The sequence below is a fragment of the Stegostoma tigrinum genome, chromosome 18, assembly GCF_030684315.1.
Source record: "Stegostoma tigrinum isolate sSteTig4 chromosome 18, sSteTig4.hap1, whole genome shotgun sequence".
In the NCBI taxonomy this organism is placed as follows: domain Eukaryota; kingdom Metazoa; phylum Chordata; class Chondrichthyes; order Orectolobiformes; family Stegostomatidae; genus Stegostoma; species Stegostoma tigrinum.
In genome coordinates this window covers 46215932-46236592 of record NC_081371.1, presented here as the reverse complement: position 1 = coordinate 46236592, position 20661 = coordinate 46215932, and the positions used below count along the sequence as shown (strand labels likewise).

The following is a 20661-nucleotide window of genomic DNA, read 5'->3' as shown; positions in this document are numbered from 1 at the left end:
GCAGGTCCAACAACATTCATGCCAAGAGTAACAGAGTTAAGGTTTCGAGTCAACAATGGCTTTTCAGTTTCTCTCTTCATGTCTATCTTCTCCAATTCATTCACAACAGTAAAGACCTCAACCAGATCATCTCCAAATCTTTCCTTTTTGTAGAATTCTTACAATACAGAAAGGGGTCATTTGGCCCATCAGTCTACATCGACCATCCAAACATCATCCCACCCAGACCCCACCCTATCACCATTACTCCACATTGACCATGGCTAATCCACCCAAACAGCACATCCCTGGACACTATGGCCAATCCACCTAGCCTGCATATCTTTGGACAGTAGGAGGAAACCGGAGTACCCGGAGAAAACCCACACGGACATGAGGAGAATGTACAAATCCCACACAGACAGTCACCCATAGCTGGAATCAAACCCTGGTCCCTTGTGCTTTGAGACAGCAGTGCTAACCACTGAACCACCCATGTTAAAGTAAAAATGCCTTAACTTTTTACGGGGTTTCTCCGTTCCTGCCGTGTCTTTTTCACACAAGGACAGCATAATTGTGACGGCTATCTCTTGAAGGTCTTGGACAAGGTACAAGAACTGAAGTAGGCCATTTGGCCCAACAGGTTAGTTCCACCATTTGACATGATCATCGCCGATCTGATAATCCTCAACTCCATTGTCCTGCCGTAACTCCATAACCCTCGGTCCCTTACGGATTAAGAATCTATTTCAGCCTTGAAGATACTTAATTACCCGGGCTCTAAAGCCACCTTTGGATGATTCTATAACTAATAGGAAAATCCCTGTCTCATCTTGCTCTGATAAGGTACATCACCATGAGTTATGCTATCACTCCACTCACACTTGCACCGCTCCTGCGAAGTGAAGAGGGTACTTTTCAAATGCCATCGACCCAATAGTCAGAGGCTCAGCTTTGGCCAGAATCAGTTTCACCAAAATTCCCAGAGTTTCTTCCCTGGCCGATCGATCATCAATTGCAAACTGTTCCTCCACATACTGCAGCAAGCTCGGCAGAAACAGCTATAAACAATAAACAAACATATTGAAGGGCAAGTTTATTCTCATGGTATTCTAGTTTTAGGATCTACTAATTCCCAAATACTAATTCTCGATATAACATTAAAAAAAAACTTTCCAAGACCACTTCTTCCCATTTTCGCTTCATTGGACAAAATATGAAAGATAAACGAGATTGTGCACAGAAGTCAATGATGACCGTTTCTACTTCTTGCCTCTTAGACATGAATACAACAGTGAGAGCATTGAAATTTCCCCCCATCATCTCAGGGCAATTACAACCACAACTTCCTTTACAGCTATTCAAAATCAGATCTGTTGGAAAATTAACACCAACACATCTACTATCTCGTTAGCAACCTCTTAAGATACTAGGAGGCACCTGGGATTTGTAAGCTTGCAGTTCCATCAGGTTGCCCAGCAAAGTTTTCCCAGTTAATTGTAATTTCACTAAGTTCCTGCACTCTGCTAGCTGTTTATTTTCCTTGTAAACTGTTTTCCTTGAGGACAGAGAAATAAAGCTATTGAATCCCTCACTATCAACTATTTTTGACACTGCTCAAGGTAAAGGAAAATAGCCATTATTTCCACTTGTTGTTTCACTCAGTACGAATTCCCATCATCAAACAAATGCCATTTTTCACAGACCCCAACAGTGCTGGTATAACATTATGGGCCAAATGGCCTCCTTCTGCACTGCAGCACTTCTGTGATTCAAAAATGTTGAAGTTCAGTGGTTTCAATTGTAAAAGGTCTGGTGCATGCAAGTTACTTGCATCTCTGAATGTGTCTAATTTTTGCATATATCTGGGTTTGGGTGAGTGCAGCAATACAGACTTCACCATATTAGATCCTCAATCAATATTCCTGTTTAATGAGAGTAAATGGGTCAGATTTCGGACACTGTATTTGGAATCAGTAATCCACTTCCCTGAGGTAAAATATTAAACCTCTCGACAGCACAAGTGCATTTCAAACGTACCTGTTCAAACTGGCACATGTTAAACATCTCCTCTGAGAACTCCAGAATTAATTTTCTTTCAAACTCACTACTGTAAATCTGAAACAGAAAATTCACTCAGCTTATTGAATGGAAGGAGATTCTTTCACAATAAGATGCACAAGCACCCCATCTTCAGTTACAGGTTTTCACCATCATTGCTGTATAACATGGACAATTTGTACATTTGCAGCATTCCAAACCCGAGAGGATTGGACAGTCAGAAAACCTGCAAAGATGCCAAGGGAGGAAAACGAAGACACAAATCGAGAGACACATTTCGGAAGCTGTTAAAGATGGCAACACACAGTTTGGCAGAATGCTTCAAGGTGTGAAACAATGCTGATTTGGCACTGACTGCAGTATTGGGTCCAATTCCTGACATCACACTTTTGCAAAGACGCATAAATTAGGAAAGGGTGCAAGAACAACAGTTTATAAAAACAGTTCCAAGAATGAACAACTTCAGTTTGGGGAGAATAGAGAAGCAGGGACTGTACCCCTTAGACTTGGGAAGACTGATACATTCAAAATTATTGCAGCTTTACAAATAAGGATAAAATGTTTCCATTGGCAAAGGATTATTAACCAGAGAATACAGGTAGAAGGCAAATGCAAAAACAAAACAGAGGCAACATGAAGAAACTCCTTTCTAACACAGTGATTTGTTGTAATCCGGAATGCTCTGCCTGAGTGGGTGGAGAGACCAGATTCTAATTTTCAATTTTAAATACCTCAAACATTAAAATCTGTAGGAAAGAAGGAAAAACAGTAGGAAAGTGGGGATAATCGACAGTAAGAAAAAGACAGTACAGATACAATGGGATAAATGGGCTCCTACTAAGTATAGCATTCTTTATGCGATGTCATGAACTGTGGGAGAGATTGCACGACAGCAACACCCAGTTATACAGACGTTTCTTAAAAATGTACGGGCACACACATACATGTGATTGTGATAATCTGGCATTGCTTTTTGGTAGCAAACCAACTGAAACTTACTGAAAAGAGAGATGTATTGCTAAAGCTTACATTCATCAGGACAAACACAAGAATGCCAAATTTCACAACATTTATTACTACAGAAGAAAAGCGTGCTAACAGTCCACTCAATTGATTAAGGAACGCCTACTGCTCAATGGAACTCTGCATGTGGAGCAGCATTTTGCTGAACAATCCTGACTGCGCTAATAGCTACACTAACTCATTTAAAGATATTTGAGCTTGTGATGTGGTTCATTTAGAAGTAGCATGTTCATATGCAATGAGCACTTATCTGCAAATAAAAGAAATATATATTCAAGCCCTGTGTCTTTTTAAGAATTAATGTTTGCTTAAGGGGTCAATAATTCCTCATTGCTTCGTTAGCCAGCATCAATTTGTAAACCAACCATCACCATTTTCATCTGCAACATGAACTGTTGTAATCATTTGACATTTGGTATTTACGTTTGTCCTGATGAGTTTAAGATGAAAGGCTTCAACGCCTCACTTTACAACAAGAAAGTGTTCTTTTTGTGTCACAAATAGAGGCAACACTAAGTATTTCTGAAGAAGGGTCTAAGCTCGAAACCTCAGCTTTCCTGCCCCTCTGATGCTGCTTGGCCTGCTGTGTTCATCCAGCTCTACACCTTGTTATTGGAGAATCCTGATATGACTAAACAGTTGAAAGGGACATAAAAGATCTTTAACACCAGCAATCACATCTACAGGCAGCATGTATCATAACAACTGGATGTTGACAGTAATTTTGTACAGCATAAAAAATATGAGCATCAATTACCTTCCTAGAAGCTTCAACAATCAGTTCTTTTGGCAGAGTAATATTCTGAGCCTTGAGGAGGGTGGAAAATACTTCGAGAAGAGCCTCACAGCAGGACATGGTCATCTGCGAAGGCTGCAGCATCTGGATCAAGGTCTAAAGAAAGAAGCACATTGGGCCAAGAGCGTAACTAGAGCAGGACATCTGGTTTCAGCGTGTGGTTAGTATGTAGACATGGTCTTAACCGCATAGAAATGGAAGTTTTTTTTGTGATCAAATAATCTGTGTTAACTGGAAGTTCACTTGTGCTCCTGTATGGGTCCAGACTGAAATTGCAGTAATAGGGATTTGAGAGGCACGTTTATAACATTCGCCTTCATGGATAAAAATGCATTAAAAACTTGGCCTCAGTTCCATCCTTTACCAGGTGACAGCTCTAGACCAGAACAAGTGGGATGATTCTCCTCACAGCAGTTAGAAATTATGCGAAGATTTAAGTAAGATATTCAGAATTGCAGCAAGGTTTCGATAGAGCAGGAAGGAAGAAACATCCTCACTGGCAAACTGGTCAGTAACCAACCCCAAGTAATGACACTGATTTAGAGAGCCAGTGTAGACACAATAGGTCATACAATCCTCTCTGCACGTAACACTTTGCTAATCCTGTGGGAAGTCATTTCAACATAAATGGCAAAACAATGAAATAAGGAGGAATGCTTTTTCACAAATGATAATGATCTGGATCACAGTGCACACAGGAAACCGACTCCACAGTGTTTTCCAAAATGGAATTTAGATATGTGCTTGAAGAGGATTAATCTGAAAACTTATGGAGAAATGGCTAGCACATGTGGCTAACTGAATAGCAGAGACAGGCACAATGGGCTGAATGGCCACCTTCCTGTCCGGTAAAACTCTGACTCTATGATCACAGGACTCACCTCACAAAGCTCAACTGGATGAGTAACCCTTGACCCCTGTCCGCTTTCCACCAACACCAGGTATATCTGCAGAATCCTCTGGATTTGATCAGAGCTTTGTTGCTTGTCACCGCAGTTTAATTTGTCACAGAGCCCCAGGATACATCGCTATCAATGAAATTAAAGTTAGCTTTTTACTTTTTAATAACAGAAAATATTCTTATGATGGGACAGCCACACACACTCCCAAAAAGGACCGTAATCTATTTTTTTCAGTCCCAGCTCCTGCTGCTATTGTCTTTTGTCACTTACAAAATGGAAACTTATTTGAAATTACATTTTCTAAACATAAGAACAGATATATCATCAAAAACATGGGCTACCAGTACTCTGTATCTCTGAATCACTTTCTCAGAACGTATTAATTTTAATACAACACAATCAGTGGGTCTATTCTGTCCATCATGCTAGCATGTCACATCCCCTTTATATAAGGGCAATCTCAGAATATCCCAAAGTGCTTTAAAGTCAATATAGTATGTCTCTGAAATACTGTCCCTGTTGCAATCTAGGAAATGATATAAATACAACAAACAACACAAGATAAACATTAAATAACCAGCTTTTGAGATGCTGATTGAAGGATTAAGAATATTGATCAGGACATCGGGAAAAAAATTACCAGGATGTTGCCAGAACTCACCCAGAGGGTGTGAGTTATAAGTGGAGGCTGACTGGGTTGGGACTTGTTTTCACTGGAGTGGAGGAGGTTGCAGGGTGGCCTTTTAGAGGTTTATAAAATTTTGAGAGGCACAGATTAGGTAATAGCAAAGGTCTTTTTGCCGGGGTGGGAGAGTGCAAAATTACGGGGCATATTTTTAAGGTGAGAGCAGAAGGACTCAAGAGGCTTTTTTCACACTGAGGGTGGACTGCCAGAGGAAGCCATAGTTGCTGGTACAGTTACGATATCTGAAAGACAATCGGGCACGTTCATGAATAGGACAGCTTCAGAGGGATATGGGATTAGTCTAGTTTGGGAAACTTGGTCAACATGGACAAGTTGGACCAAAGGGTCTGTTTCTGTGCTCTGTGTCTCTATAACTCTACTGGGTTTTCTTCAAAATTGTGCCACAGGATCTTTATATTCACCCAAGACAGCAGAAAGGCCCTCAGTTAATGGGTGTGAATCTGTTTCCTCTGATGAAGTGGTTTGAGAATAAGAGGCTCAAGTCAGGTCCATCTGAAAGGTGGCACTTCTAACAGCGGAGCATGGCCTCAGTACCAGCAGTTTGGACTGAGTGCAGGAGTCTTTGAAGTGGGATGTGCAGCCACATCTGTATTGCAGAGATAGATGACACCAGCAACAAGAAATATCTCCATGACACAGGAGTCAGGGTAACTGCAATGCCTGAGTAATCTTGCTAATTGTACTCAGAAAAGAAAGCAAAAATCAAGTCAGGCATTTCACTGAGATTCTGACTCTCTGTCTGAAACGTCGTGTAGTTAAATTCAAGTGACCTCATCCAGATTTTACTTTAGGAACAGTCTCACATTCTAAAAGAGACACTGCACCAGATTACATATGACCAAAGGAGGTTGTGCAGCTCCCAAGCCTGTTTCACAAGCTGGCTCATTGAGGCGGGGGGGGAGGGGGGGTCTGTATTTTGACACCATTTTCCAGGCTTACTTCCATAAAACTAAATACCCACGCCCAACCTTATCTATCTCAGTGTCGAGAGCTCTCAATTGAGCTTCAGCCTCAACAACTCTTTACAGAAAACGAGTTCCCAATTTCTACTCTCCTCTCTCTGTGCAAAGAAGGGCTTCCTGACACCTTGAATGGCCTGGCTCTCATTGAAGGCTCTGCTCGCTTGTTCTCAACCCCCTTCATCAGACTAAACAGTTACAAACCCATCAATGTTTCTAATCATCCTACGCTCTTCAACAAAGTCACTTCTTCATTGTCTATGCACAAGGGAATGCACGCCTTGGGCTGTGATACCTGGCTTCAGAATGTAATTCTTTAAACTTGTAGCTCTTCGTTGACCTCAATGAACAACACGTCATACAAGCTGCCACGAGTAATACCAGAGAGATTGCTCAGACGTTTCAATACTCATCAACCTACCTGCAAGCAGCTCCAGACTACATCGAAGTGTTCCCTGTCAACATAGGCTGCAAACGACTTAGCCATCTGGCAAACTGCTTCCCCAACCGTGTCCCATGGTAACACAACCTCCAACTCTGTGAAGGGCCCCAGTTTTTGTAAGACAGCCGGGAAAATCTACAGAACAGGAAACAAAACTTTATACGGCTCAACGAGTCATCACATATTGCTTTGTAAATCTTCAGTCTTCCTTGTGACGGCACCCTGCACAGATTCTACACAGTACAAGCTTACAACCTTTACCACTATGTTTTTTAAAATTCATTCAGTTGTGGTCATTGCTGGCTGGGCCAGTATTTCTTGCCCGTCCCTAGTTGCCCTTGAGAAGGTGGTGATGAGCTGCCATCTTGAACCACTGCAGTCCATGTGATGCTGGTAGACCCACACTGCCCAAGGGAGAGGTTTCCAGGATTTTAACACAGCAACACTGAAGGAACAGCTATACATTTCAAAGTCTGAATTCTGTATGACTTGGAGGGGAACTTGCTGGTGATGCTGTTCCCATGTAACTGCTGCCCTCATCCTTCTAAGTGGAAGCGGTCAGGGGTTGGAAGGTGCTGCCAAAGTCTTTGGTGAATTTCTACAGTGCATCGTGTAGATAGTACATACTGCTGCTACTGAATGTCAGTGGTGGAGGGAGTGGATGCTTGTAGATGTATTGTCATCCAGGTGGGCTGCTTTGTCCTGGTGGCGTCAAGTTTCTTCAGTGTGGTTGGAGCTGCACCCATAGCAAATGGAGAGTATTCCATCACACTCTTGTGCCTCGTAGATAGAGGACAAACTTTGGGGAGTGAGGAGCTGAGTTACCTACTGAAGGATTCCTACTTCTGACCTGCTCTTGTCGCCACTGTTTTTATTTGACTAGCCCACACAGCTTCTGTTGATAGTGGGGCTTATTGTCAAGAGACACTGGTTAGATTCTCTCTTGTTAGAATGCCTGGAACATGGAGCACTTCAGTTTTTGAGAAGTTGCAAAATGATGCTGAGCATTGTGCACTCATCGGTGAACATTCCCATTTCTGACCTCTTCATGGAGGGAAGAAGGTTGTTGAAGCAGTTGAAAGTGTTTGGCCTGTGGCACAGCCCTAAGTAGCTGCAGCAATTTATTGTACAACAACCCGAATGTTGTCAGGGCCTATCGTGTTTGCAGTAATCCTGTGCCTCCAACTGTTTTGTGAAATGGATGTAAGTTTTCTCACTGAGCTGGAAAGGTTCGTTTTCAGACGTTTCGTCACCATTCTAGGTAACATCATCAGTGAGCCTCCGGTGAAGCGCTGATGTTATGTCCCGCTTTCTATTTATCTGGTTAGGTTTCCTTGGGTTGATGATGTCATTTCCTGTTCTTTTTCTCAGGGGATGGTAGATTGTCTCCAAATCAATGTGTTAGTTGATGGACTTCCGGTTGGAATGCCATGCTTCTAGGAATTCTCGTTCGCGTCTCTGTTTGGCTTGTCCTAGGATGGATGTGTTGTCCCAATCAAAGTGGTGTCCTTCCTCATCTGCATGTAAGGATACCAGTGAAAGTGGATCATGTCTTTTTGTGGCTAGTTGATGTTCATGTATCCTGGTGGCTAGCTTTCTGCCTCTTTGTCCAATGTAGTGTTTGTCACAGTTCTTGCAAGGTATTTTGTAGATGGCGTTCGTTTTGCTTGTTGTCTGTATAGGGTCTTTTAAGTTCATCTACAAAATACCTTGCAAGAACTGTGACAAATACTACATTGGACAAACAGGCAGAAAGCTAGCCACCAGGATACATGAACATCAACTAGCCACAAAAGGACATGACGCACTATCACTCGTATCCTTACGTACAGATAAGGAAGGACACCACTTTGGGACAACACATCCATCCTAAGACAAGCCAAACAGAGACGCGCACGAGAATTCCTAGAAGTATGACATTCCAACCGGAACTCCATCAACAAACACATTGATTTGGAGCTCATCTACCACCCTCTGAGAAAAAGAACAGGAAATGACAGCAACGCAGGAAATGACATCACCAACCCAAGGAAACCTAAACAGATAAATAGAAAGCGGGACATAACACCAGCGCTTCACCGGAGGCTCACTGATGAGGTTACCTAGAATGGTGACGAAACGTCTGAAAACAAACCTTCCAGCTCAGCGAGCAAACTCACATCCAGAACCTCAACCTGAGCTACAAATCTTCTCAAAACTGTTTTGTGATATCACACAAAGTGAGTCAAATTGGCTGAAGACTGGTATTTGTGATGCTGGTGAATTCTGGAGGACACTGAAATGCCTTTTGCAGCTCCTGGCACGCTCCACTGCATTTTTCATTGAAAAATGTTGATCCCCAGGCTTGATGGAAATGGTACAGTGCGTCAAATGCTAGGCCATAAGTTTACAGATTGTGTCTGAACACAATTCTGCTGCTAATAGCACACAAGTCTGCCCAGGCTTGAGTTGTTAGGTCTGTTTGAAAGCCATTCAATTGAGCAGGGAGTTAGTGCCACAAAACACAGTGAAGCATGTCTTCGTTGTGAAGACAGGGCTTTGGTACTGTCATGGACAGATATATCTGCATATGAGGATGAGCTTAAGTATATTAGTCCCTCACCACCTACCACGGACCCAGTCCAGCAGCTGTGTCTTTTAGGACTCAACCAGCTCGATCAGTAGTGCTGCTGCTAAGCCAGTCTTGATAAGGGACAATGAAATTCCCCACCCAGAATAAATGTTGTGCATTTGCCGCCCTCAGCACTTCATCCAAGTATATGCTCAACATGGGGGAGTACTGATTCATCCACTAAGGGAGGGCGGTAAGTGCGGGTTTCCTTGCCCACGTTTAACCTGAAACCACTCAACATCACGGAGTCCGGAATCAATTCTGAGGACTCCCAGGAACTCCTTACCAACTAGATACCATTGTGCTACTAGGTCTGTTCAACCAGTGAGACAGGATATATCTGGGGATGGTGATGGTGTGTCTGGGGCATCATCTGTAAGGTACAACTCTGAGTGACAATGTCTGACTGTTGCTTGACTTGTCTGTGAGACGGCTCTCTTGGTGTTGATAGTAGATGTTTGGAGGATTTTGCACTGCTGTTTATGCCACTGTCATTTCTGGTGCCTACGTCAATGCTAGGTGATCCACACCATTTTGTTTGTTTTCTGAGACTTACTGACAAGTGTTACAACTGAATGGCTTAGTAGGCCAGTTCAGAGTCAACTACATTGCTATGGGTTTGGAGCCCAGGTGGGCCAAGTAAGGATGGCAGATTTCCTTCCCTAAAGGATATTAGTGAACCATACAGGTTTTTACAGTGATCAACAATGGCTTCATTTTGTTCATTTTTTTTAGGACAAGCATTTTAAATCCTAACATCTGCCATGCTGGGTTTCAAACCCTGGTCCCCAGAGCATAATTTGGGTTTCTGGATTACCAGCAACAACACCCACCATGCTAACTGCCTCACACATTTATGGAGACAGAAAAAAACATGCACATATACTGCACTCGATTCAACTGAACAAGATGTATGACAGATATCCTCTGATTCATTCTTGAGGGCATCTTGGCTGATCAATTTTTGGTAGACAAATGTCAGGCTTCACCTAACAGGTGCTTTCTCCATAATGCAGAATTACAGTCCACTTGCTAACAAATCTGTACTCTCTAAAATGCTCTTCCCTTTTGCTCTGTTATTCGTTACGGATGACCCAATGAGGGCAATTCAAAACTTTCAACACAATGTGTCTTTCATCAGCAGCAGTCAAACGATTAAAATATTACTTTGGCTGCACACGAGTGCAACGTATTTCGGACGCCTTTGCACACATCGAAAAGCAGCTGGCCCACTCCCTCAGCCTTCTCAGAGTGTTGCTCCAGGTCAGCAAACATGAAGTTGAAAAGGGCATCGTGGTCAGGAACCTGCATAGACACAAAAAGCAATCACTGACTGAAACAAACAAAAAACATCCATGCAATTAAACTGATTCTGCAGAAAAAGGGTATCCTGGCACACTTCCTCTTCAACAAGATAAAACAACAGTTTACAAACAGCTTGAACTTATATCATATTCTTAACATTGCAGAACATCCCAAGCACCTTAATAAAAACCGAAAGAACTGCAGATCCTGTAAATCAGGAGCAAAACAAGTCGTTGGAAAAGCTCAGCAAGTCTGGGAGCATTGGTGAAGAAAAATAATCAGAGTTAATGTTTCAGGGTCCAGTGACCCCCTCCTCAGGCCAGCTGAGCTTTTCCAGCAACTTCTGTTTTTGATCCCAAGCAGCTTCACAGGAGCGGTATCAGACACAAACTGACACAGTACCTGAGTGAAGATATTTGGACAGGTGACCAAAAGTTTGGTCAGAGACAGTGGTATCTTAAAGGAGAAATTATGATGTTTAGAAAGCTCAAAGCTCAGCTAGTTTATCTTTTATTCAGTTCCAAACTGTTATTTACATAGCCACACTGTATTCAGTGTGCATTCATCTACATACACATTTATACACTGAAAACAAGTAAACACCTAATTGATGGGCCTCACTAATCTAAGGCACACACTCTTAATCGCAAGATGAATACTGTTAAATTAAACTCACCTTTCTCATCAAGAAAGCAAAACTTTCAGCTGCAAAACATCTGATATGCTCCTTATTGTGGCCCAAAAGTGAACTATACAAACTATAAAAAAACCACATTAACAAGAGTGATAAATCCAAAATTCAAAGCAGTGTATTTCACAAAACACACCTATCTGAAAGCAGGTGCCTCTCGATACTTCCCAAATAATTATCCTTCAACTAATGCCAGAGAATAGAAGAACTGGTCATTTTTTTGTTTGCTGTTTGACAGATTTGGGTGTGCAAAGATTGCCTAACATGTTTCTCTACCTCATAATCATATCTCCACCGTACAGAGTATTTCATGAGTTGTAGAATGCTTTGGGGCATCTTGCATAGTACTTTATAATTTCAAGCCGGCTCTTCAATTAAGACGGACAGAATTAAAAATTACTTATATGGTCAAGAAAAATTAACGATTCTCTCAACAGAATCAGTTTATGAAATAGAATAAATGGGAAAAATAAATTAGAAGACACTGACAGATACAAGTTAACATGAAGATGTTGAAGTGATACAGTCACACCTCTGTCTCTGCAGGGGTTCTGTTCCTGAGAACCTCCACAAATGCTGAATTTCATGACGGCGGAGCTTGTTTAAATTTGGGTTAAAAATCGAGGATTCGTGAGTTTTGCGGTTGATGTTGAGTTTTGCTGTTATGTATTTTTTGGAATGGATAGGCGAAATCGCACTAATCATTTTCCAGTGTTTACTGTACATTAACATGGGAAATATTGTAGACAAAATAAACCTAAAATATCAATTTACATAGAGATGTAGGAACAAATCACAGAGGCAGGGGATTAACATACATTAATCTTTGGAGGTGGCAGGACAGGTTGATAAAGATGTTGTCTAAAAAGAGGGTGGAATTCTTGGATTAATAATTAAGAGAGTGAAGACCGGTGTGCTGAAGCAGGGCAGAGAGACTAATAGAATAGTTCCTACTGAGAGCCAGTGCAGGCTGTAAGGTTTTAATCTTCTTTTGTGTTGTAAGGTTTTGATCATTGGGTACTATTTACTATTTACAGATGTATTTGAATAATTACTTCACCAGTTTGAAAGCAATTATTGCATTCGGTCAAGGAAGAAATTCTGTCACTGCACTGCCTAAAAATTGTCAGACTCTTGGTGTAAAATAAACCTTCTACTTTTATTAAAAGCCAAAAGAACTCAGGAACAAAAACAGAGTTGCTGGTAAAGCTCAGGAGGTCTGGCAGCATCTGTGAAGGAAATAAAACAGAGTTAACGTTTCAGGTCCAGCAACCCTTCCTCAGAACCCAGAGTTCTGAGAACTGGACCTGCAACGTTAACTCTGTTTGTCCCTTCACAGATGCTGCCTTCTATTTTCATTCTTTACTAATCATTTTTAAAACAGCATATATATCTCAAATAGGTATTGAATGTATACGAGAGCAGATGTCCCTGCTTTCAATCTCATCCAATATAAAGCACGTAGCTCCTACATAAAAATGAACAAAACTTCCCAAGTTGAGGTTTGGCAGTTGAAAATTTTGAAAAAGTGGATGTGCACCTGTAAATGTCTGTTATGTCCTTGACCATAAGTCTCCAGAGGTATTTGTATAGATAGGAGAGGCAGGTGAAGGCCCACTCCAACAGTTCTGTGTCCTGTGTGTTCAGCAGGGAAGTTATAATTACAAAGAACTCACTGAAGTGAGGATAGAAATCCCCTTGCAGATCTCTGGCCAGCTGTACCACAAGGCTGTAATACACAAGCAGCACAATATCATTTTACAGTTTGCTAATATAGCAAAACAGAGCAATGTGTTACACTGTGCCATGTAAGGAAATAGGAGGTCAGTTGACCAAAGGCTTGGTCAAAGGACTAAGTTTTGAATATGTACAAGATACTGAAGTAGAGAAAAGAGGCATGTTGCTGAACTTTACATCTGTCTCTCATCAGGTCAAATGCAAGAATGCTAAATTTCAACAGATCACAGCATATTATCCCAGCTGCTGTTACTAGTGGATAAATCAGATCCCAGGCTGAAATTAGGCTTGACAGATGACATGCTGATCTTAGCAAAGTGGTCGCTCACTGAAACAAGCGCACAATGCTGCAGATTTTCGTTTTACAATTAAACAGAAGTTTAGGAATATCTTTCAATCTGTTAACATCTTTACACAGCTCTGGATTAATTCACTGACTCTTCCTCTTAATATAATCAATCTGCTCAAATCCTTACTCGAGCAAAGGTTGGTGGGCCATGCTGCTCCTGATTTGAAGATGGTTTTTCAAGCTTTCCACCACTGTGTTCTGATGGTACACCAACTGATTAAAAGATTGGGTCTTTCCATACACCTCTTTGTAAAATTTAACTGTAAAGAGAAAAGTAGGTTAAAACCGGTCAAGAATCAAGTGTCAATTGCGCAGTCTTTGATTCTTTCCTCCAGCTTTTCAATAGTTTAGCTGTGTCCATATTACAAGGGTGTAAATTCAAGCCCATTCTCGAAGTCAGAAACACACTAGAAGATGGGGAGGATTTCCACCAGAGTGGAATTTTGACAATGTTAATGGATTAGGCATCCAGAGACCCAGTCTAATGTGCCTGGCACGTGGGTTCAAATCCCACCACAGCAGCTGCTGAAATTTAAAATCAGTAGTTAGATCTGGAAACGAAGGCCAGTCCCAGTAATAGTGACCGCAGAACTATCACTGATTGCTGTAAAAACCAATCCGTTCTTGCCTTTTAGTGAAGGCCGTCTGTCACCTTGCCCAGTGTGGCTGGCCTGTGACTCCAGACCCACAGAAATGAGTGATATTCATGTTTTAGGAAGGACAGGCAAACATGGAAAACATGATGAGGTAGCACTGTTAACAAAGGAGTAAAATCAATGCAATAGTGAGGAATGATATTGGCTCAGAAGCTTTGTTGTGTGTGTCTATTAGTCCCCAAACAGTTGCGGAAATGTTAGGGAAGGCGACAAACAAGAAATCAGAGATGAATGTAATCGGGTGTAACGGTAATCATGGGTAACTTTACTTTGCACAGAGATTGGACGAAGCAAACATGCAATGGTACTATGGATGAGGATTTCCTGGAGTGTTGATGTGATTTTTTTGTACCAACACATTGAGGAGCCAACCTGAGATAGACTATTCTAGACATGGTACTATGCAAAGAGAAAGAATAATTAAAAATCTTGCAGCATGAAATCCCTTGGGCAAGAATGACGGTAATTCTACAGACTTCTTCATAACTTCACACTCCATCTATTCGAATCTGAAATAAAGGGTGCCGAGTCAGAAAACAAAGGGAACAATGAGGATGTGAGGTGCAAACGGGTGACATGAATTGTGGAACCTTATTGTTAGATTTTGGCTCATATTTGAACAAAGTGTGCATGATTAAAACAATTATTCAGTCCTGTCTGGAACAAATACAAAAAAAAAGGAAAGGAGGCTTAACCATTGCTTGCAAAAGAAATTAGGAATTGTATTTGAACCGGGGGAGACATATAAATTGCCAAAAAAAGCAGCAAGTCTGAGGACTGGAACTACTTTAGACTTCAGCAAAATGGACAAAAAATATGCAGGAGAGCAAAAATACAGTACAAGAGTAAAATTGCAGGGAACACAGAAAATGTCTGTAAAAAGTTTCTATAAAAATATGAAGCGTAAAAGGTTAGTAAAGACAAGTGTAGATCCCATCAGACAGAATCCAGGGAAATTGTAATGGGGAACAAACTAATGGCAGAAAAATTGAACACAAACTTTAGTTTCATCTTCACAAAAAGGGGTAAAATAACCTTCCAGAAATGTTGGAGGACCAGGGGTCTGGTGAGAGGGAAGAATTGAAGGAAATCGGTAATATGTGGATGCAACAGCCTAGTGGCATTATGACCGGACTGTTAATCCAGAGACCTGGGTAATGTTCTGGTATTCAGGTTTAAATCCTGTCAGAGCAGAAGATGGAATTTGAACTCAATAAAAATCAAGAATAAAAAGTCTAATAATAACCACAAATCCATTGTCATTTATCGGAAATATCCATCAGGTTCGTTAATATTCTTTACGGAGGGAAACTGCCATCCTTAGCTAGTCTGGCTTAAATGTGACTCCAACCCACAATAATATGGTTGACTTATGGCCTTTAGCCAGTGATGCACATATTCCATTAGTGAATTTTAAAACACGTCTAATTCTGCTGTGGCTTCAGTCTGCTGTTTACCCATAGCCCGGAAGATTTATCTTTTTCACAACCATACCCGCTCCTAAACACGTAATGTGGTACAATGCACAGACTGCTTTCCAAGATTGTTGTCCAATTAAAGGCAAACCAGAGAAAATGTACCGCAATACTTCTGTGACAAATGCAGTGAGGTTCTGACATTTTAACAGAGCAACTGGGTAAGTAAAGCCATACCAAAGTGTTCTGTGCAGTTAAGATCTCTCCATTTCTCCAGGCCTTCATAAAAGTAGGTTTCCACTTCCTGAGAAAAGAAACGTAGGTTTTGATTTGCACACGCAAGGCAGTGAGTATGTAACCGTGCGCACAAAGAACACACTACAGTCTCAATCCTAGTCAATGCAACTACAAGAAGAAGAATCCAACTGCAGAAATTCTTGTCCTGGCGCTAAGCCTCAGAAGGCCAGGTAACAATGCTTATATCTTTCACTCACTAAACTTATTCCGTCCGAGTCTGATTCTTTGGAAAGGTTTGTTTAGAGTGTTAAATGCACAGCCGTCAGAATATCAAACTGAATCTGTCACTGGGGACAAGTTCAGGTCATCAGCATAGATCCATGCTTACTCTGGACCTCAACAAGTATCAACCATAATTCAGTTCAAAAGCACTCCTATCCACATCAGAAGCTTGAGGGTTCAAGCATCACTCCAAGGTTCACGCGATCAATCCAAGCTGGCCCATTCACTGCACTGCTGTTGGAGTACCTTCTTCGAATGCAATGTTAAACTTTGACCACATCTGACCATTGAGACAAATGCAAAAAATCCAATGGCACTACTCAAAGGAAAGGGTGGGCAGCTCTCCCCAGACAGCTGATCTACAATTAGCCCACAATCAAAAATCCCCAAAGCACTGCTACCCGTGGAAGTTTGCTATGCACAAATTGTTTGCCATATTTTTCTATATTATAACTGTAAAAAACAAACAAACAGAATCAACTGTGTTGTGGCATTTCAGTAATATAAAACCTGCTAAGCAAATTTAAGTTCCTTTCAGTTACAAGGCATTAGGAATTAGTGACAATCACTTCACTACGTATCGAGAAAGTAAAATTGCATCTCACTGAAGTTTGAGAGAATTTACTTACAGGATAACTTTAAATAATAACACTACTTCTACAACGCACCACTAGTTACTTTAGCTTTAGGAGTTTAGAAGAAGTAAAAAAAGCCATCACACAAGAATGGGATTTATATTAAAATAACAATGCTCAGTTCAGAGCGATTACACAGAGTGGAGGCCATTATGCCCATCATTTTAGTGACGTTTCAGCTGATCCCATTTCTCCTTTACGTCTCCTCACATCAACGTAATCCACTTCCAAGACTTCAAGCTTTGTCTCAATTGCTACTTGCCCTTAAAACAATTCCCAGCAATCTTTGGTGGGAACTATCTGTAAAGCCCCCTCAACTATTCGAGAATTAATTCCAGCTAATGCAGTACTTGAGAGCGACAAAATTTAAAATATGCCCATTATCAAAAAGTTTATGCTTGTGCATCAGCTTCTCTTTACCTCAGCATAGCTCCCAGTTCTATCAATCCGATGGATTATATCAATATTCACGTTCACCAACCGTTCCGAGAAGGTGAGAAACTGTAAAGAGAGAAAGGTTCATTTTAGTCATCACAAACACATCATCTAGAATCAATGCTCTCACACAGAAGCACAAACAAATCTTTTCCGTGACTTAGATAATAAACTGTTGAAAGAAATATCTTTTTCTCAGTTATCTACATCTCGCACTGCAATTTCCTCAACATTCTAATTTATTTCAGAGTTAACAAACACATTAGGGAAAGTTCCCTAACAAGTTTCAGTTCATTTGTATTCCATGTAGTAATATCCATGTGGCCATAAGTGTATCATATTGCCAACCAGCAGCAACATTTCCTTGACTGTGGGGTGCACTCAACTGGAGACTATAGAAGGCATTGCACATCAACATTGCTTGACAGCATACAGATGCATTGGCTGTGTTAGCAAGCATTTATAAAGTTAACATGGTAAATTTTTTAAATTTTGGAATAAACTCATGTGATGTGCATTTCAAAGACTGAACAAATTTTAACTCCAAACAGGCTACAAATCTCATCAACAGTTTGACTTGAGTGAACTGTTGGCTTAGACCTGACTCTATATTCAGCCTGCATTTGCAGAGTAACTAGTGTGAAATTTCACTCATTCATAACAGCTTTCATACATGCAGAAAAAATACAGTATTAAAGATGAGGGGTTTTGGTTTATTTTGGTTACTCAGATTGTCACGTGTTGCAAACTGTCTTTTCTAAACATCTTGGCTTAATACGGGCATATTACTTTTCCCAATCAAAAATTACTGCTATTCTTAGGGGAAAAAATGGCATATCAGGAGGGTCCACACAGGGCATACAGCCACAAAGATGTTTACACTCCATTCAGCCCACGGCTGTTGCAATTCTTCACTGGAGGAATCCAACCCGATTGCCTTCTTTAAATAAAAACGAAAGAACTGCAGATGCTGTAAATCAGGAACAAAAGCAGAAGCTGCTATAAAAGCTCAGCGAGTGTGGCAGCATCTGTGAAGCATAATCAGGGTTGACATTTCGGGGCCGGTGACCAATCCTCAGTTCTGAGGAACCCGAACCCAACTGCTTTCTTCCCCAGGCCCAGCAGCATCTCAGGAACACAAAAGCTGACATTTCAGGCCTAGACCCTTCATCAGAGAGGGGGATGGGGTGAGGGTTCTGGAATAAATAGGGAGAGAGGGGGAGGCAGACCGAAGATGGAGAGAAAAGAAGATAGGTGGAGAGGAGAGTATAGGTGGGGAGGGGATAGGTCAGTCCAGGAAAGACGGACAGGTCAAGCAGGTGGGATGATGTTAGTAGGTAGGAGATGGAGGTGTGGCTTGGAGTGGGAGGAAGGGATGGGTGAGAGGAAGAACAGGTTAGGGAGGCAGAGACAGGTTGGACTAGTTTTGGGATGCAGTGGGTGGAGGGGAAGAGCTGGGCTGGTTGTGTGGTGCAGTAGGGGGAGGGGACGAACTGGTCTGGTTTTGGGATGCGTTGGGGGAAGAGGAGATTTTGAAGCTGGTGAAGTCCACATTGATACCATTGGGCTGCAGGGTTCCCAAGCGGAATGAGTTGCTGTTCCTGCAACCTTCGGGTGACATCATTGTGGCACTGCAGGAGGCCCATGATGGACATGTCATCTAAAGAATGGGAGGGGGAGTGGAAATGGTTTGCGACTGGGAGGTGCAGTTGTTTGTTGCAAACCGAGCGGAGGTGTTCTGCAAAGTGGTCCCCAAGCCTCCATTTGGTTTCCCCAATGTAGCGGACTCCCAGTCGCAAACCATTTCCATTCTCCCTCCCATTCTTCAGATGACATGTCCATCATGGGCCTCCTGCAGTACCACAATGATGCCACCCGAAGGTTGCAGGAACAGCAACTCATTCCGCTTGGGAACCCTGCAGCCCAATGGCATCAATGTGGATTTCACCAGCTTCAAAATCTCCCCTTCCCCCACCGCATCAGAAAACCGGCCCAGTTCGTCCCCTCCCCCCACTGCACCACACAACCAGCCCAGCTCTTCCCCTCCACCCACTGCATCCCAAAACAAGTCCAACCTGTCTCTGCCTCCCTAACCTGTTCTTCCTCTCACCCATCCCTTCCTCCCACCCCAAGCCGCACCTCCATCTCCTACCTACTAACCTCATCCCACCTCCTTGACCTGTCCATCTTCCCTGGACTGACCTATCCCCTCCCTACCTATACTCTCCTCTCCACCTATCTTCTCTTCTCTCCTTCTTCAGTCCGCCTCCCCCTCTCTCCCTATTTATTCCAGTTCCCTCACCGATGAAGGGTCTAGGCCCGAAACGTCGGCTTTTATGCTCCTGGGATGCTGCTGGGCTTGCTGTGTTCATCCAGCCTCATATTTTATTAGCATCTGCAGTTCCCATTATCACTGCTTTCTTCCCCATATACTTGGCCGGTGCAAACAATGAACGAAATTACCCTTCAAAGATACAATAGGTTTTTGTATCTAACATGCCCTGTGGTATCAACCCTCACGATACTTGTCCACCCATCGTCTGGTGCCGGAATGAGGGAGATTGGTATGGATGGGGATGTTGTTGAGAGAAGGAAATCGCCTTTGGAGTGGTGATAGCGGGGAGAACGGAGGAACCCGGGGGCTTGGAAATGGGGGGAGGGGGGTATACTCGGTGCGATAAGCAGGAATGGAGACGGAAGGGGCAGCATTCCTCCCCGGGAGACGGCGCTGATACGGGTTCCGAGGAACCGACGAACCCAGGCTCTCCCCCCTCCCCCGGCCAGGCCTCATTCTGTGCCTCGCTTAGTTACCCTCACCGCTCACCCGGAACGTGTTCTCGGTCCGATGCCGGGTGGATTTGTTCTTCATGGTGAAAGAAGAGTTGGGACGGGGCTGCTACCCCACTGGAGGCGGTTACACGGACAGCCAGAGAGCTTTCCTACACTCAGACTACACACGCCGCCAGCTCCTGGGCGCCGCCATCTTCACCGCGGGATTGTGGGACAGACCAAACCTCGGCCAATCACGGGACACCCCCCGACAACAGACTCATTGCCCGCGCGTGCGCAGCAGCACCACCGCGTTCGCCTTGCACCGTCGTCCGCAGAGCCTTGAGGAACCCTTCAGCCCGTCATATCCTGTTCCCCAGTTCAACAAGACCTTGACCTTGGCTCTGCTTTCCGCTTGCTCCCTGTAACCCTCCATTCTCCTAGAGCCCACAAACCATAAAGAGAAGACCCAAAGCCTTCTACGGGCGCGTAAACAGTAAAAGACTGGTTTAAGAAGGAAGAAGGCTGAGCAGAGACCATAAACGGGATTTCCATATGGGGGCAGGGGGCGTATTTGTGGTGTTACATGAATACATTGCATCTGTCTTCACAAAAGAGAAGAATGCTGCCTGGTCCCATCTGTCTTCACAAAAGAGAAGAATGCTGCCAGG

The 20661-nt window shown here is 42.7% G+C and overlaps 1 protein-coding gene across 1 annotated transcript in view; it reads right to left on the bottom strand.

Moving 5' to 3' along the window:
* The window catches only part of utp20 (UTP20 small subunit processome component), a 122917-nt gene extending 102713 nt beyond the window's left edge, over positions 1-20204 (bottom strand). Inside the window, exons 1-12 of the mRNA XM_048548877.2 lie at positions 20046-20204; positions 17207-17287; positions 15870-15936; positions 13689-13821; positions 13016-13204; positions 11461-11542; positions 10647-10784; positions 6848-7003; positions 4741-4887; positions 3821-3955; positions 2020-2097; positions 862-1040 (exon numbers count right to left, since the gene is read on the bottom strand). Coding sequence (XP_048404834.1) covers positions 862-1040; positions 2020-2097; positions 3821-3955; positions 4741-4887; positions 6848-7003; positions 10647-10784; positions 11461-11542; positions 13016-13204; positions 13689-13821; positions 15870-15936; positions 17207-17287; positions 20046-20090 — 1430 coding nt within the window. The 5' untranslated portion in view covers positions 20091-20204. The remainder of the gene's footprint in view (positions 1-861; positions 1041-2019; positions 2098-3820; positions 3956-4740; positions 4888-6847; positions 7004-10646; positions 10785-11460; positions 11543-13015; positions 13205-13688; positions 13822-15869; positions 15937-17206; positions 17288-20045) is intronic.
* Between the last annotated feature and the right edge of the window lie 457 nt (positions 20205-20661).